Consider the following 17,322-nt stretch of genomic DNA (forward strand, 5'->3'; position numbering starts at 1 on the left):
TGCTGCTCTTCCCTGTAGGGTGAGCAGCCCAGATCAGAAGGGATTCCTGGGGCTGGAGATGGGACCCCTGGATGCCTGCCCAGTTCAGCACAGGAGCTGCCAGGGAGCTCCGTGTCTTGGCACTGCAGTGCCAGGGCTTTGTGTGGAAGCAGAGGGAAGGCAGTCGGCAGCACCTGCAGAACCTGGGCAGCCCTGGGGGCTGTGGAGCGTGTTAACACCTGAGAGAGCTGGGACCTGCCCTGGAGCCATGGCCCTGCCTCCCAGTGCACTCCTGTGGTTGCCGTGAGGCTTCTCCATCAATCCTCAGCCAGGAGCAGCAGGAGAGCTGAAAACTCTGGTCCTGTCCCTGTCCAAGATGCTGCTGCCCTCAACCTGCAAAAGGAGCCTGGCTTGCCCTGCCACAGGCAGGATTAAACACCTTCAGTTCCCTCTTGCCCTGCTGCCTCCTTGCACAACCCAACATAGGAGGGACAGAGTAACTCATCTCCCACTGCTGCCACCTTCCCAGAGCACCCTGAAGACACAGACTCCCTTTCCCCACCGGGTGTTGGTCACATTTCCCCTCGTTCCTCAGGAAAGCCATCAGTGTGGGCAGGAGGAAGCCATCCCCTGGGGTGATCCAGGGGCCCGTGGCTGCTGGAGACAGAGTCCTTGGTGCCGTGTCCTATCACCAGACTGGAGACAGGCACAGCGCCCTTCCCCTGGTATATTCCTCCCTGCTCTTCCCGGGGATGCAGCAAGGGGTTAAGCACTCGGCTTCTCGTTGGGTTTGTTTCTCTTGCTCTTTAACCTGCTCCGTGCTCCTTGAGCCTGACCCCGCCATGGAGAAGCCAGGCCTGGTGCAGAAGCACAAACAAGCCTCCCCTTTGAAGCCTGTTTAGCTTGGAAGCAGGAAGGCGGATTTCGGGAGGGAATACCAGCTTTTCCTGTTTGATGTTCCGTTCTTGCACGGCTCCCCCCACCCCGGGCCCAGCCGCGCATTGTGTGGAAATGGCAGCATCAGGTCGGTAGCAAGAAGAGTCCCCAGCCAGGGAAGAGCAAAGCAACTCCATGCAGATTTAATTGGAATACCCAGACAGTGAGTGCCAGTCTCACCATGGAACAGAGCGATCACACAGGCTCCCCGGGCAGTGATTCACAGCACTGGGGAGAGGCCTCAGACCCCGAGCTCTCTCCCCGAACCCCCCAAGGAATGCATAGTTCCCACTTGAACTCAGGACTTGGCTCCAAGCTCGGAAACAATCTTCAGAAATGAAGCCATGGCTAAAACACACACACTGTGCGCGCAGAGGCTCTGCCGCGCACACGTGCACACCAGCTCTCTCGCGCGCACGGCTTCGTGCACACGCAGCCCCGTGCACGATCACAGGCAGGGACACTTGTTTGCACATCTGGGTGCACGTTTGTGTGCCCAGCCTTGCCACCAGCAGCAAGGCTGGGCACACAAGGGTGCATCCAGATGTGTGCACGAGCATTGTTGCTCGCACTCACGTGCTCACTCCACAACAAAGTGGTTCTTCCAGCAGCCCCAGCACCCGAGGGTAGGTCCCTCGCGGAGCTCTGAGGTCCCTTGGGCTTAGGGGGCTGGAGCAGCTGGAGTTCCTGCCTGCTTGGCAGCAGTACAAGAGGTTCCAGTTAAGGTGAACAGGCTGGGAATCCACCTGGATTCCAAGCTCATCTCGAGTCAGGACAGATGCACAAAGCCAGATGGGTGAGGTGTTGAAAGGAGCGTGTTCCCTGCCAGGAGCATGGAATGGTGGCTTCAGGTGGGAAAACAGGGCTGGAATTTGTGTGGGAAATAGTGCCAGGGTGGGAACTGCCTGCTTCCTGTTCCCATGTGCAGCCCTGCAGCAGCAGGGCAGAAGCTTTCCATGTGGGACAGTGCAGAGCCAGGCAGTGCCACGCGGGCAGGAGGCACGGTGCCACCAGCCACCGCTGTGCTCAGAGGTGGAGGAGCAGGATGCAGGAGTTCAGGGTTTCCTGACACCCACTGGCACGGACGTGCAGTTGATCATGATGCAGGAGCATGGGGTGGGGGGCACAGCAACGCTCCCCAGCGTTTCACAGAGCAGAACCAGTTGCCCTTACCAGTTACACTGCGGGGGCGAGGTGCCTGCCCTCTCGGTGCCGAGCCAGGTGACCCACAGAGGTGGAAGGCAGCAAAGCTTTTCCAGACCCGCAGCCAAGTCCAGGAGCACAGGGACACTGCGGCAGCTGAACCCAGATTTCCTGAGCCAGCTCCCAGTGCCCCGGCCCTGAGGCCTTGGCAACTTGCATGCTCCAGCAGCAGGTCATGGGAGCACCTTGTCCCATAGTAACTGTACCTCCTCTTCCTGTTTGAAGTGATAAACGAGCTGGATGGCCTGGCCAAGGGCCCAGAGATGGAGCACCGGGCTGCTGGCTATGCCCGCCAAGTGCAGGAGAGAGCCAGGAAGTCCATCGAGTTCCTGGAGGAGCGATTTGAGAGCAGGGACAACTGCCTGAGGGCTCTGACCAGCCGAGGCAACGAGCTGGAGTCCATCTCCTTCCGCAGTGAAGACACCACTGGCCAGCAGGTAAGGGGCATCCTGGACACTGAGTTATTTGCCACCACCTCCCTGGGGAAAATCAGGGACCCAGGGGTCCAGGAGCTCTGGGCAGGAGGTACCTCTATCCCCCTCTTTGCAGGTGGCTGAACTCTTGTTGTAGGTCAGAGTGGCCCTGCTCTCTGCTGAGCTGTGTTGGGGTGTCTCGAGGTGGTGCAGCAGTCATGGTGGTGGGGGTGCAGGGTTTTCCCTGCCAAGGGTAACGCTGCCCTTTTTTTTTCCCAGGGAAACAATGATGACCTGATTCTGTCCTGCTGCCTCCACTATTGCAATGACAAGGCCAAGGATTTCATGCCCTCCAACAAAGGTAGAATATCCTCACATCCTCTTTGTCCCTTCTCTGTTGCATTCCACAGACTCTTCCAGTTTCTCTTTCATGGCTCTTGGATCTGTTCTCTCCTGCATTTTGCCTCTTTCAACACCAAGGTGCCACCTCCTGCCTCCGGTCAGCCCTAGGCTGTGGCCCTCCCACCTCATTGCCAAATGTGCACCTCACAGCACTTTGGGGATGCCCCAGCCTGTGACAAACCCACCATAAATGTCCTGCAGAGCCATTTTTGTGGTGACAAAGGGCCAGAAAACGCCTCCTCCCACTCCCCCTTATGCCTTCTGTCCAGGGCTCTTTTCTCTCCCAATTCCTGGTTGGCATGGGCCTCGTGTGCTGGGACCAGACAGCCCCCAGGCTGTTGCCAGGGCGGCGGGGATGGGAATCGCATCAGCAGCTGCCCAAGAAATCAACCCGCATTTGTCAGTGCGAATTCTTAGCAGCTTAACTTGTCAGATTCACAGAGAAACCGTCACCAAATGTTTATGTGCAAATGATGCTGAATTTTGAAATCATGTGGATTATGGGGAATGGGGCCTGACAAGCTGACAGCCTCTGGTTTGTAACAAGGAGGCGCGTCACCAGCACGGAGCAGAGGATGTTTATTGTTACACATTTCTTAAAGTGTCCGCACAAAACCTCCCAGTCCCGCTCTCAGCAGCCCTCAGTCCCCAGCCTGCCTTCCCACTGATCCCCCAATCCCCTTCCTCCTGGCACGGGCCAGCCAGGTGCTGGCCCCACCATCCTCAGCCTCAACACTGTGACCGTAGCCCGCGTTCCTGGCCACCCTCCCCTTCCCCTCGTCCTGCCGCTCCCTGCGCAGCCAATCTGGGCCCATGTTGGGCTCCCATAAACTCTGTTTTTTCCATTCCCGTCCTGGCTCGGAGGCACTGTGTTTCCTGTGCTCATAGGAACAGTACTCTGGTCACAGGACCCAGCTGCTTACACATACCCCATATGCTTCCCCTGCCTCGCACACACGTAAGCGTGGCTCCCACATCCCCACCCGGCACGTTGCGTGCGGGGCAGCTCATCCATCTGGGGGCAAGATCCCTTTGGATATTTCTCAGGCATCAGCTCTCTCTGGCTGTCTGAGCCCCATCCAGAAACGCCTCGGTGTCAGTGGCGACTCCAAAAAAGCTCCACAAAAAATAAGGGGTGGCTTTAGATCTTATAATGAGATCAACAGAATAATAGCACCAGCTTCCTGCTGGAACCAGGGTCGCGGGCCGTCTTCCTGGCCTGGGTCAAGCAGGGACCTCCTCTTCCCAGCCTGTGGCCCGTCCACCACCCCGCGTGGGCAGCGGGCAGCAGGCAGAGATCACAAATCATCCCTGGGGCAGCACAGTGTGGGGAGCAGACGGCCTGTGGGATGAAGTGCAGTCTCTGAGCCACGCCAGGAAGCCCTGGCAGGGAGCAGGGAGTTGTTAGCAAGGAGGGTGGGGGGACACACCGTGGGGTGGGTGCAAGGGCTGGAGCAGAGCGGGCAGGTCTGCTCTTCACTCTGTCTCTCTCTCTGTCTTCATTGCAGACGATCCCATCCGTTTGCTCAGGGAAGTGGTTTTGCTGACGGACGACCGGAACCTGCGAGTCAAAGCGCTGACCCGCAACGTGCCGGTGCGGGACATCCCCACCTTTCTCAAGTGGGCCCAGGAGGGCTGAGGGGGCCGAGCGGGGCCGACGGCCCCTGAGCGAGTCACGCAGCCTGTTACGGTGGGAGCCCGGCTTCAGCGGCGGCCTCGCCGCGCCGCCACCGCCGCCAGCCCACCACGAACAATAAACGCCACGTCTTCAACCCACCCCAGAATGGCCGTGCTGCGAAGGGCCCCCCGAGGGCAGACCAGCCGGGAAGGTCATTGCTGTGGATGGTTCACGTGGAGGCTGGGCCGTTGAGGGTCCCGCCAGCCTTTGGGCAGTGCCAGCGCGGAGCTGGCGAGCCCTGCTGGCGAGGGAAGCTTTGGGTGAGCCCCGTGCTGGATCGCCAGCCTTTTGCTTGGTTTGCTTGGGTGCAGAGAGTTCGAGTCACGCGTTGGTGGCTCTTTGGGTTTGTAGGCTGCGTAGGGCAGAGATTGGGGACACACCGGCACAGACTTTGGGATTGCTTAGTCTAGCCTGTGCCCCTTGGAGGGGCCGTGGACTTCAAGGGCAGGTTCCTTCCTGCCCCAGCCTGTTCGTCCTGCGTGGCCCAGACAGCCCCAGGCCTCCAGCCCTTTCCCCACCTTGTGCCACCCCACGCAGGGGTGCTGCTTGCAGAGGGGTTTGTCCTCTCCCTTGTGCAGGATTTGCTTGTTGAGTTTCATTCTTCAGTGTAGGTTAGTTTTCAGGTGTGTGACCTGCCTGCTTTGCTGGGGGAGGCTTTGAACACCCCCAGTCTCCCACAGCTGCTTTGTTCTGATCCCGTGCCCACCCCAGCTGTTACCTGCCCCTTCCCTTCTCCCCCAGACCCCTTGGTCCCACCCTGCTACCTTTCAGCACGCTTTTGACCTAAGGTTCAATGTGAGGCTAACAAAATTCTGCAAGGACTCCAGGAGCAGCTGTCCCACAGGTTCTGTGTCTCCTTACATTGCCACAGGCTCCTCTTCCATGTGGGATCCGGCTTCTGCCCATGGCTGTGGGGCTGGGCAGAGCTAGAGAGAGCCAGGGCAGCACTCAGCCTCTCATTACTTGCCCAGCTGAGAGGATCCCCTCCCAAGATGCCCCATGGATGGAGCCACTGCCTTGTCCCTGGGTCATTCCACACTGGGATCTGGGGTTCAGATGCTGTTAAGCCCACCACACCCCATGTTGTCCCATCACCAAGTGTCCCGTCCCCAGTGACACACCAGATACAGAAGCTAAGAGGGAGCATTAACCCCTGAACTGGAGCCTCTGGAGCTCTGTCAAGTCCCAGTCCCATGAGCCGAGGGTGGGAGCGACCCCAAGGTCGTCCCCAGTCCCTGCTGGGGCGCCATGGCCGTGGGAGGGAAGCGTCAAAGGTGGCAGAGGAAGCAGCAGGATGGAGCCCAGCGTTTTTCCTTTCCTGCGTGGGTGGCTCAAGCCCGGTGTCTGCGTCAGAAAGCCCAATTACCCCCGTGCCAGCTGCCCAGCCTCACAGCGAGGGCTAGCGCCGGGGTCGGAGCCTCAGCAGTGATGGAGCTGTGCTGGTTAACCTGTGCCAGAGGAGTGCCCCAGCCTCCAGGCACCGGGCAGAGGGTCTGTGCTGCGAGGCAGGGCCTGGCCCACAGAGACTTTGGGGTGCCCACGGCTGCTGTGGGGCACACGGAGCCATCGTGAGCCCACCCGGGGCCATGGCACACCCAGCACCCATGTCCTGGTTCCGTGCCCGCAGCTGTCAGCATGGCAGAGACTTTGCCTTCTCCTCCACGCCAGTTGTGTTTCAGTGTTTGTTTTCTAATGGGGCTGCCCCAGCACTGCTTTCCGAGGCCCTTCCTGAGGCACCATCAGCTTGGAAGGCCCTGTGGCTCTGCCAGATGCTGATTCCTTCCACTGTGTCATGGGCTCAGCGGTGGGACAGTCTCGGTGCCACCGGATCAAGCTGGCACAAGAGCAAGCAGAGCCCATGCCTGGGGCCATCCCTGCCAGGCTCCTGGGAGCCCGTGTCTTGGGGCAGCATCCGTTTTCGGGCTATTTTGTTAAGTTGGTTTTAATAATTTTTAGTAATAAAGACGTGTCTGTGCAGCCTGGTGTGTCATTTGCTGTCGGCAGGCAAGTTTGCCGCTGAAGTTGGGGTGGGGGCCACTGGGGACAGATGGCAGCGGGACACATTCCTGCTTGCAAGGACGACAACAGTTCTGTCCCACCTGTGGCTGCTGCTGCCCCCCAGCCGAGGGGCTCTGAGCAGGCCAGATCAGGTCACCCACAAACCCCCCGGGGTCACCTCAGCCCTGCTCAGCACCAGCCAGGCCTCCCCCCAGAGAAGGATGCGAGGCCACGCATGTTAATGTCACTTTATTGCTCATTCCATTTCGACTATAGAAAAGAAAAGGGCGAGGAGCCCGTGTACAAATGGACGTGATACAGGGAGGCCGGGGCCCTGCTGGGCACTGCCAGTGCTGTGCTTTGGGTGCTGCCACCACCACCAGTCAGCCCGCGGCAGCTCCGGGGGACACCACCAGCCCTGGGGGACCAGGACAGCCCCGGGGGGCAACTGGGCAGGAGTGGCCAGCTCAGGCTAAGGCACAGTGGCTGCGAGGCCAGGGACAGTCATGCTGGCGGCCGCCCGAGGCCTCGTGTGCAAAGGAGAGGAGGGGGCTCGGGAGGGGAGGGTGAAGCTTCACATTAGCCCCAGCGGAGGGGTCAGGGCACGGGCCGGGGGTGTGCAGGCTGGGGGGACTTTGCCCACACCGAGCAGAAGGTGGGAGAGGGAGTGCGGTGGTGGCACGGGGTGCCTGGAGAGGACTCGGTCCAAGGTCACGCATTTCCCCGGGGCTCTGCCCCCCGGCCCCTCCCGCAGTCCCTGCCCACCTCCCGTAGCTGACAAACCAGAGACCGCTTTGTCTTTGTCATGGACCCCCCGGCCCGGCCCGGCCGCGCTGGGGACGGGCGTCTTTGGCAAAAAAATAAAAAAATAAAAAAATAATCAAGGCGAGTGGCCGCCCGAGGGCGAAGCCGCCGGGTCCCGAGGCCCCCCTGGGTATCCCTGATGGTGCGGCGCCAGCTGGGGCAGGGCCCAGGGGCTCAGTCTGGGACAGGCCCTGCCCCACCTCCCGAGAACACGGAGGGCCGCCGGCCGAGCCCCTGGGCTCGGAATGGAAGGTCAGTGCTTGCCCCGGGGCGAGGAGCATCGCGATTCCCCGGCCTCCCCAGCGTGGACCCGACCGCCACTCCCGCCTGCTGCTCAGACCCCACCGTCCCTCTCTGCCAGTCTGTCCCCGAGCCCCCGGCGTGGCCGCGGGCGGTGGTCCGGCACACACACCCCCCAGCCCAGCGCTGGCCGCTCCCGCTCAGGACGGAGGCGTCGCTCCGGCCACGACGGATGAACTACTCACAGTCCGGGTCCCGTCACGGCAGAGCCGAGCGCCGGCGGGTCCCACCGTGGGGCCGGGGTGATGCGACGGCTGCCGCGGGTGTCCCCTCGCCCGGGGGCAGCCCTGAGGTAAGGAGCGGGCTCATGTCCTCCAAAGCCTCGGGGCGCAGCCCGGCCTCACAGCTTGTGCGTCGCTCCCGCCCGCTGCCGGGGCCAGGCATCCCCCCTCGGCGAGGGGCGGTCGTGCCGCGAGGTCAGTCCCTGAATTATCGGCTTCTCCCAGGCAAGCCGGGGCGCTGGTCGCGGGACACGCCGTCCATCCATCCCAGAGCAGCTGTCACGGGACCTTTGTTACGAGCGAGTTCTCCGGGGCCGTCGGCAGCGCCAGGGGACGAGCGCCCACGGCCTCTCGCCCTCCCCAGCTCCACGCGGGGCAGCGAGGGGAGCTCAGCTGGCTCCCCAGCCCCCCGGTCGGGCCGGCGCTAGGGGGGTGAGTATCGCTCTATGGTCCGGGCGGCCTCGGCGTGCAGGTGCGGAGCCTGAGCCAGCACCTCAGCCGCCTTGTCCTGGCTCAGTCCCAGGTGCTCGGCCGTGAACTTGGCCAGCGGGTAGAGGCTCTCCATGGCCTTGGGGTCGCTGAGGAAGTGTGAGGTGTGGGAGAGCAGCTCGGCCGCCTTCTCCTGTTTGAGCCCCAGCTGGTCAGCGGTGAGGCGGGCCATGGCGTAGACGCTGTCAGGGAAGTCCAGCTTGGCTTTGCCGTCGGGGCCGGCCGCGTGCATCTTCATGTGGCTGATGAGGTTGCGCTGCTGGGCGAACTTCCCGCCGCACACCTGGCACTCGTAGGGCTTCTCACCCGAGTGGATGCGCATGTGCTCGGTCAGGCGGTACTGGCGGGTGAAGCGCATCCCACAGGCATCGCAGGCGAAGGGCTTGAGGCCGAGGTGGCTGCGCATGTGGCGGGTCATGGTGCCACGTTGCGTGAACTTCTTGCCGCAGATGGTGCAGGGGTAGGGGCGCGTCAGCCAGTGCGTCTTCTCGTGCTGCCGCAGCGTGGCCGGGTCCTTGTAGGACTTGTCGCAGGAGGAGCAGCGGTAAGGCCTCAGGATGTCACCCAGCCCCGGGCCACCTTTGTCCAGGAAGGGCACGGCCTGCTCAGCTGCTGCCTTGTGATAGAGCTCCTCTTCATTGTGGGCTTCCACGTGGGCATTGAGCTGCTCAGAGCTAGGGAAGCCCTTGCCACAGGGGATGCAGACGTACAGGTTGTCTCCCAGGCTCTCCGGTTCGTAGCCCAGGTGGTTGCAGTAGCGGTCCAGCGCGTCACCAGGTGAGGGGCCCTCGCTGCTGCCCGTCTCCTCACTCGTGCTGTTATCAGGCTCCAGGTCGTTGCTCTCCACACTGGGGTAACGGGGCTGTGGTGCCGCGGGCGGTGACTCGGCCTTTTCCTCCCGCTCCAGCTCCTTTTCCGCCTCCCCCTCATCCAGGTAGGGGCCCAGGGGCTCATGCTTCATCCAGCGGTACATCAGCTCACGCCCGTCAGCACGGGGCAGCGGGGGCTCTGCACAGGGCGGCGTGCTGCGGAAGGGGTCAGGGGCATGGGGGTGTCCCCCCGGCTCACCGCTCGGTGGGGAGTCCTTGTAGGCAGCGGCGTGGCTGGCCAGGAGGCCAGCGCTGACGGGGGGGCTGTCATGCCGTGGGGGCAACGAGGGCTCGCGGGGCTCGCCGGGCAGCAGGCGGTCGGTGGGCAGGAGCTGGGCAGAGGGGCCAGTGGGGCTTTTCTTGGAGAGGTCAAGGCCGCAGGGCGGCGAGCAGTGGCGCTCGGGTGGGCACAGCCCGTGGGGGTGCAGCGGGGTGCCCTGGGCGGCCGAGGCGTACAGCTCTCCACACTGCGTGTTGAGCGGCGCCGCCGGCTCCACGGGCGGCAGGTCCACAGGCCGCGGCGTCCCCGAGTAGCAAGCCTGGATGACCGGCGTGGCGGCGCGCAGCCCGCGCCCCAGCTTGTAGGGCGCGTAACCCCCACGCAGGTGGCAGTACTTGCCGCTGCGCTTCAGCTTCTTCTTGCAAAGGGCCACCAAGCCGGGGATCTGGAGGTAGCTGGCGGCAGCCAGCACGGCGCCCAGGCTCTGCTCGCTGCCCGGCTCGCACTCGGCCAGGCGGCCGGTGTAGATGAAGTCGAGGATGAGGCGGAAGATGCCGGGGCTCACCATCTCATGGTCCAGGTTGAGCAGGTTGTCGTGGACCACCAGCGACTTGAGGTAGGCGCTGCTGGCTGCCAGGATGTTCTTGTGTGCGCGGAAGAGCGCGTTCTGCACCACGATGATCACGTCGCACAGGAAGCCCTTGGTGCGCTGCGTGTTCAGCTGCAGCAGCAGCTGCCGCGAGTGGCTCGGCACTTCCATGGCGTCCAGCATCCCGCTCCTTGCCCGCCGCCCTGCAACACACCGGCCGCCCCGTCAGCGCCGCAACCGGCCCCACGTGCCCACCGCCACGCGTGGGGGGGATCGACCTGCACGTCGGGGGCTCACCCGCCGCGCGGGGTGGGTGGGTGGGTGGGTGTGGGGGTCGGGGCTCAGCCCCACACGCCGCTGCGTCCCGGCCGCTCTGCGCGGCCGCCCGGTCGGTGCCACCGCTATATGGGGGCTCGTTTCTCGGCGGGTCGGGGGCGGAGGAGGGCGAAAACCCCGGAGGGTTTTTGGAGAAAGTGACATCACCCGCCACCGTCGCCAGCGCCGCGCCCCGGTCCCGTCAGCCCCGGGACCCCGCGACCCCGCGCCCACCTGCCGGGGAAACGCGGGGGGGAACACACCGAGCCGGTGCCCGCCACCCGCCCGCTGTTCCCTGCGCCCCGCCGCTGCCCCGCTCCCCGCCGCGCCTCCCCACCTCTTATGCGCCCCGGTCCCGGGAGGCGGCCGACCGGACCCCCCGGGCGCCCCCCGCCCCGTTTCCTCTGCCCCCCCTCGAGGTGAGCGGGGGGACGCTCCGGGGGAGGGGGAGTGGGACCTCCCCTCCCCGCCTCCGTTCCGGTGCCGGTGCCCCCCGCCCAGGTGCGTAAAGCCAAGCGCCAGCGGAGCTGCTTTTTGGGCTGATTTTCCCCACTTTTTGGGGTATTCCCCTCCTCTTTTTACCTGGGCGCCCGGTGGCCTCCGCCAACCAGCTGAGGTCTCGGTGAACTCTCATGGCTCAGCCCCTGGGGGGCCGCCGCCGGTTGCTGCTCCCCTCCACCCTCCTCTTCCTCTGCTGCTTCTCTTCCTCCATACCCCGCGCTCCCGGCCGGTCCTACGGAACGGGAGGAGGAGGAAGAGGTGGTTGTGGAAGAAGCAGCAGTGGTTCCTCGGGGTTCCCGACGCCGCCAGCTCGGAGGTGAAACCCGGGCTGCGAACTCCCCCTGACCCCGGCCTGAACTCCGAGCAGCGCCGCTGGCTGTTAAAGGGACGGCGGGAGGTTTTCCTCCTCCCATCCCGGGCGGGGCACCGACAAGCCGGGCCCCCCCTTTACACACCCCTCCCTCCCCATCCCGGTCTCCTCCTCCTCCTCCCAGCCTGGTTTCTCCCCCCTCCCGGTCTCCTCCCGCCAAGCCACGACCGCCCCCTCAGGGGTCTCCATCCCTAGGACATCGCTCTTCGCCCGGAGGAACACCGGGTGTGGGGGGGTGCCTGGAATCCCGAAATGGGGGGCCCTGGGGTGTCCCCGGGCCAAGGCCGAGGTGTCCCCCCCCGTCGGTACCGCTCGTAGGGCGCCATCTAGCGGCTCCCGGTGCGCTCCACCCCTCCGGTTACCGGAGCCGGCTCCTCCCCGCGCAGGTGGGACCCGACGGGGCGGACGGTGGACAAGGATAAAGTGGAGGGGGCCCTGCTCGCTGCCCCACCCGAGAGATTGGTGCTGATACATAACGGGAGGGTGGGGATAGCACCCAGTGGGTGGGAGAGCTGAAGTGGGTGCTATCATTTTGGGGTGCTTAGGGGGGATCCCAAGGAGTGGTGGTGATGTCGAGAAGGGTTTGGAGGAGGAGAGGAGAAGGCAGCCAGCCCTAATTTTCTGTTGGTGGGGGAGGGCAGAAAGCAGGGGGGGCCCGCAGCGCTGGTGCCCAGATGTGCAGTGGCGGCGGCTCAGGGTGGGCTGGGGGCTTGCGGTGGTTTGGGATGAGGAGGTGGAGAAGAATGAGGAGGAGGAAGCGCCACGTTTCCCCCTCGCTTCATCCCTCCAGCCGCCCCAGAAAAGGCTGCTGGGCTGGGGGTGCAGCCTGGGGCACCCCCCTTGGCGCGGGGGGAGCCGCCTCTCGCTTCACACTTTCACTTCTCCTTTCTCACAGCCGCAGCCTCTTGCACAACCTCCTGGTACAGCAAAGCGTCGGGACGGCCGCTAATCCGGGGAGGTCCCGCTGGCACCCTCTGACCTGAGCAAGGCACCCTGAGCACTGGCGATCTCTCCCAGCTTGGTTCACCCCCGATGGTGTTGAGGTTTCACTCCATAATCCTGGTCACTTGGCGAGAGGGAGCCAGTGTGAGGTCCCAGTCATGAATTTGGGACTAAAAACGGTGGGTGCTGGCAGGGAGGGTGCAGGGTGGTGGTAGCCGTTGCCCTCACGACTCAGCATCACTCACCTGGAACTTGTCCTCAGATTCCCATCAGATCCAGGGTGTCCCAGCTCACTACGGAAACACCACCCTCGGGACCGGGGTAGAGTGTCACTGCCCATGGGGACCCTGCTGCGGGCTCATCCCAAGCATCAGCTCAGAAATCCCCCTCCCTGCTCCCCATCCTGGGTTTGTGCCCACAGGAAGCACAGAGACCCTGGGAGCGGGACGTGGGCGACCCTCGTAAGAGCCGTAGTTTAATCCCAACTCCCCGGGCACTAATTTCTCCCCCCTCTCCCTTTATTTTTTTTTTTTTTTTCCCTCTTCAATTAACGGCTGGAAGTGTTTCAGGTTCTGGCAGCGAGCTCTGGACGTCGCTGTGAGCGATGGCTCCCGCGGGCTCCGTCCCGGTAATTTATGGGGCTGAGCTGCATAAATCACGGCAGCGAGCGGCTCCCAGACAGCTGCGTCCCCCGGGGCCGGCCGGGACCCCGGGCTGCCCCAGCTACCTGCTGAGTGACGCCGAGCCCTGGGGGCAGCGACCGAGGTGGGGGAATGGAAAAACCTTCACCTTTTCCACCCTCTTTTACAGCTCCTCTCCCATTCCCGGCCTCTCCCAGAAGCGCAGGGGGTGGATCGGTGCCCGCAGGGGTTTGGGGCAGGTGGAGGGGGTTGATTGAACCAGTATCCCTCCTCATGTCCTGCTCAGCCTTCTGGAGGGATCCCAACACGACAGCCCGACCCAGCGTTCTGCATCCAGAGACCATCAAAACCTGCTGAGTCTCCCCAGGGAGATGCAGCCGATGTCCAGCCCTGAGGGACAGGGACGGCCGGGCCGCGGGATCGCAAGCAGAGCCAGCGCCGGCGACCGGGAGCGCGCAGGGAAAGGGGCATTTTCGCCTCAATGTGCTGAGCAGATTGGAACCAGCTCTGGTTAAGTCATTGGCTCTGTTGGGAGGTCTGAGCTGGAGCGTCTCCCGCCTGTGCCCCCTCCCCACGATCAATCAAAGTTGCAGCAAATTAGCCCAGATGCTGGGAGATTCGGTTCAAATCCAGCTGTGGTTTGGATCGCGTTCGCATGCCTGGCTTCATGTGGGACCTGGGCTTTTGGACAGGATACAGCCCCCCGGTCTCTGCAGGGCCCTGTTTCCCAGCGCAGCCTCTCCCCAAAGCCCACACACATGTCTTCGATTACGGCGCGTTGGCCAGCCGGGCCGCATCCGGCACCGCCAGGAGCCTGCAGCCCCCGCTGGCAGCTCGCACTTCATTTCCCCGGCGGTGCCGGGGTATGGCAGCCCCCAGCGCGGCGCCCCCTGGGTGTGCAGGGGGATGCGTGTCCCCTCCACCTGGGCTGGGCTGAGGCCGTGAAACTCGTGACAGCGCTGAGCTGCTCCGGGCTGAGAGCGGGTCGGTGTTGCCCGCCTCCAGTGCTCCTCCCAGAGTTAGGCAGGGCTGTGGGGGAGTCTGCATGGAGCCCTGCCTGCTGTGACACAAGGCTGGGGGTAGCCACAGGACACTTCCAGATGCTCCCAGGATGCCCAGTGCCTCCCAACATGAGAGGATCTCTGCGAGGTGGCAGGAAAGGCAGAGCCTCCCCAGCACACCACAGTCTCCCCCTTCAGTCAGGGTGGCCAGGCTGGAGGTGGCTGCTCTCTGCTGCATAATCTGGGTGGGCAACGGGACCCCTTCCCTTTGGAGTGATGTTCAGGTGGGTGGAGAGCCCTCTTCTGCATAGCAATGCTTGATGGGGCAATGGGACCCCTTTCTTATGGGGTGACACTGAGGGGACCCTTTCTTGCAGTGTGATGCTTGATCAGACAAGGGCACCCATCCCTGGAAGGTGATATTTCATGGGTCAGAGGCACCCTTCCTTGTGGAGGGGTGTTCGGGTGCACAAGAGACAGAATCAAACAGGGGTTGAAGTTCAGAGGGACCCCAGGAGGTCATCACCTGCCCCTCTGCTCCAGGGCCAGGACTGCTGCTTCATTGCCCAGGACTGTGCCCAGATGGCTTTTGGATATCTCAAAGGACAGTGACTCCAGCACCTCCCTGAGCAGCCCGTGCCAGGGCTCCCCTCACAGTGGAAAAATGTTCCCTGATGGTCAGAGGAAGCCGTGCCTGTGCCCATCAGCAGTCTGTGCCCACCAGCCCTGCTCCAGGCACTGGGCACCACAGAGCTGAGCCTGCCTCCGTCCTTTCCACACCCTCCCTCCAGGGATGTGTACACACTGATCAGGTCTCGGGAGCCTTCTCTTCTCCAGGCAGTCCCCACTCTGCTGCCTCAGCACTGGGGAGATGCTCCAGTCCTTTAATCTTGGTGGTCCTCCACTGGACTCTCTTCAGTATGTTTATATCTCTCTCATACTGGGGAGCCCAGCACTGGACCCAGCACTCCAGGAGTGGCCTCCCCAGCACTGAGCAGAGCAGAAGGATCCTCTCCCTGCTGTTAATGTTCCTCCTAATGCAGACCAGGACACCATTCACCTCCTTCCTCACATGAACACGTGGTCAACTTGGTGTCCCTCAGGACCCTCAGGGGCTTTTCCCCCAAGCTGTTGTCCATCCAGGCAACCCCCTGGATATCCCAGAGCACAAGGCTCTTCCTCCCCAGGGCTTTCCAATCCCCCTTGTTGAACTTTGTGAGGTCCCTGACAGCTGGAGAGGGGCAGTGGGACCTCTTATGGGGAGATGTTTGGAGAGACAAGAGCACTCATCCCTGGAAAGGTGATGTTTTGTGGAGCAATGGGATCCCTTCCTTGTGGGGTGATGCCTGATGGGGTGGTGGAAAACCTTCTCTGAAGGCAGGTGAGGATCCCATCCCTGCAGAGTGATGCTTGGTGAAACAATGGGACCCCTTCCCTTATGGGCGATTCTTCACGGGGCAGCAGGACCTCTTCCTTGTGGGACAATGCTTGGGTTGGGTGAGAGATGCTTCCAGTGTGGTGATGTTTGAGGGAACAGGTGATAAGACCCCTTCTCTGTGGGATGACACTTCACAGGTCAATGGGACACCTTAATTGTGGGGAAATTCTCAGTTAAACAAGGGGACCCACCCCTGCAATGTGATGTTTAGTAGGGCAGTGGGACCCCTTCCTCGTGGGGTGATGCTTGATGGGGTGATGGGATGCCTTGCCTTTGAGGTGAGGTATTATGGGGCAGTGGGGCCAACCTCCTCATGGGAATGGTGCTCAGGCAGGGTGAGGAACACTTCCAGCGGGGTGATATTTGGGGGCAGAAGTGATGAGACCCCTTTCCTTTGAAGTGATGCATCACAGAGCAGTAAAACCCCTTCTTTGTGGGGTGATGCTCAGGCAGGTGAAGACCTCCTGTTCTATGGGGTGATGTGGCACCCCTTCCCTCTCAGGTGATGTTCGTGGGGTGGTAACACCCTTTCCTCCTTCAACAGCCCTCATCGACCACCACCTTCCCATCTTTCCAAGCCCCAGCGGTGACCTACCCTCCCCACCCCCAACACCGAGCCCCCTCTATGCCCCTTCCCCCGCGACAGGGACACGGCTAAAGCCACTGGTGGGAAGCCCACGAGATGGCAGCAACGGGCCACGCTCCGGGATGCGACATCCCCCCCATTCCCCCTCCCCCGCCTTCCCGGGAGCCGCGACCCCTCAGTCCCCGTCCCGGTCCCCCGACACGACCCTGTGCGCGCCGAGGTACCGGGACGGGGAATGGAGGGGTCGCGGCCCCCGGAGGAGCGGCGGAGCTGCGCAGCCGGTTGCTGGTGGGCCGGCCCCGGTTGCTGACTAATCCCGGGGCTGAGTCACGGTTGCGGCGGGGAGCGCTGCGGCAGCGATTCCCCCCCTCCCCTACCCGAACCGGAGAGCCCCGACGGGGCGGGCGCCGGTGCTGCGTGGGAAAAAAAAAAAAGGGGGAGAGGAAGGGGACACCCCTATCTAGCCCGGGGGGTGGGTAAGGTGCTTTCGGGGGGTTCTAGGGGGGTGGCAGCAACTTAAGCGGGGTGGTTGGAGGAGGATGGGGAGATGCTGGTGGGGCTGGGGGTGTTAATTGCCTGAAGAACTCTGCAGGTATTTGGGGGTGTAAGTGAGCAATAAGGGGGGTGTCGGGAGGGGGTTGTGGCTTGAGCCCCCCGTAGCAGCGTGTGGCCTTGCAGCAGCGTGCGGCCTTGCGCAGCGGCGGATGCTGGCGGGCGCGGATGCTGCTGTCAATGACAACGCCGCTGTTGCTGTGGCGACCGGTGTGATGCTTCGCCAGAGCAGAGTGAGGTCAGACGGCTCCAGCAGGAGTGGGGGGGGATGCATGAATGGATGGATGGATGGATGGACGGACGGATGCACAAGGGGGGGGAAAGGATCCCCCCACAGATCCCCCTGGATACGACTCTAGGCCCATCTTGGGGGGTGCTGACACTTGGGATGGGGCGGGGGAAGGCCAAATTAATTTCACCTGTCTCTGTGGCACCAATGGCTTTTAGGGGATGCAGCGTTGGTGGGACACCTGTCAGGAGCGATGGGTCAGGGCAGCAAGGTGCTGCAGTGGGGTGTATCCCCCATGTATTCTAAACTCACCCATATCACCACCACTTTTTGCTGGACATCCTCCTGCAGGACACTGGACTGACACCCATGGGTGTTCGTGGCACTGTAAGGACAGGGGTTCTTACGGGGGACCATGTGAGAGGTACTGCTCAGGACAGCGCTGTAGGTTGGGGTGCAGGTGGACAGGAGGCACCCCAGGCCGGTGCCCAGGTATGGGGACCCCTGTGCAACCCCTTCCCATGATGGGGGGCTCAGACAGCCCCAAACCACCAGCCCCGTGGGGCTGCCACGAGGCCAGGATGGGGCCACACTCTGTCCCAGTGGGGTGGTCTTGGGGCAAAGGGTCTTGAGTCCTGGACTCCCG

General features: G+C 63.0%; 2 protein-coding genes across 5 annotated transcripts in view; one reads left to right on the forward strand and one right to left on the reverse strand.

The window, feature by feature from the left end:
- Positions 1 to 6,588, forward strand: part of SMG6 (SMG6 nonsense mediated mRNA decay factor) — a 109,480-nt gene extending 102,892 nt beyond the window's left edge. For all 4 annotated transcript variants that reach the window (XM_050321595.1, XM_050321594.1, XM_050321596.1 and 1 more), the window contains exons 17-19: positions 2,344 to 2,555; positions 2,811 to 2,892; positions 4,442 to 6,588. In XM_050321595.1, the coding sequence (XP_050177552.1) occupies positions 2,344 to 2,555; positions 2,811 to 2,892; positions 4,442 to 4,572 (425 nt within the window). In that variant the 3' untranslated portion in view covers positions 4,573 to 6,588. The remainder of the gene's footprint in view (positions 1 to 2,343; positions 2,556 to 2,810; positions 2,893 to 4,441) is intronic.
- A 255-nt stretch (positions 6,589 to 6,843) lies between these two features.
- On the reverse strand, positions 6,844 to 11,344 carry HIC1 (HIC ZBTB transcriptional repressor 1). Its single transcript, XM_050321766.1, has 2 exons — positions 10,999 to 11,344; positions 6,844 to 10,304 (listed from the first exon to the last, which is right to left on the reverse strand). Exons 1-2 carry the CDS (start codon positions 11,048 to 11,050, stop codon positions 8,359 to 8,361), a joined length of 1,998 nt encoding a protein of 665 aa, XP_050177723.1. The 5' UTR covers positions 11,051 to 11,344; the 3' UTR covers positions 6,844 to 8,358.
- Between the last annotated feature and the right edge of the window lie 5,978 nt (positions 11,345 to 17,322).

The sequence above is a fragment of the Myiozetetes cayanensis genome, unplaced genomic scaffold (assembly GCF_022539395.1).
Source record: "Myiozetetes cayanensis isolate MyiCay16 unplaced genomic scaffold, myiCay2020 scf27, whole genome shotgun sequence".
NCBI lineage: Eukaryota > Metazoa > Chordata > Aves > Passeriformes > Tyrannidae > Myiozetetes > Myiozetetes cayanensis.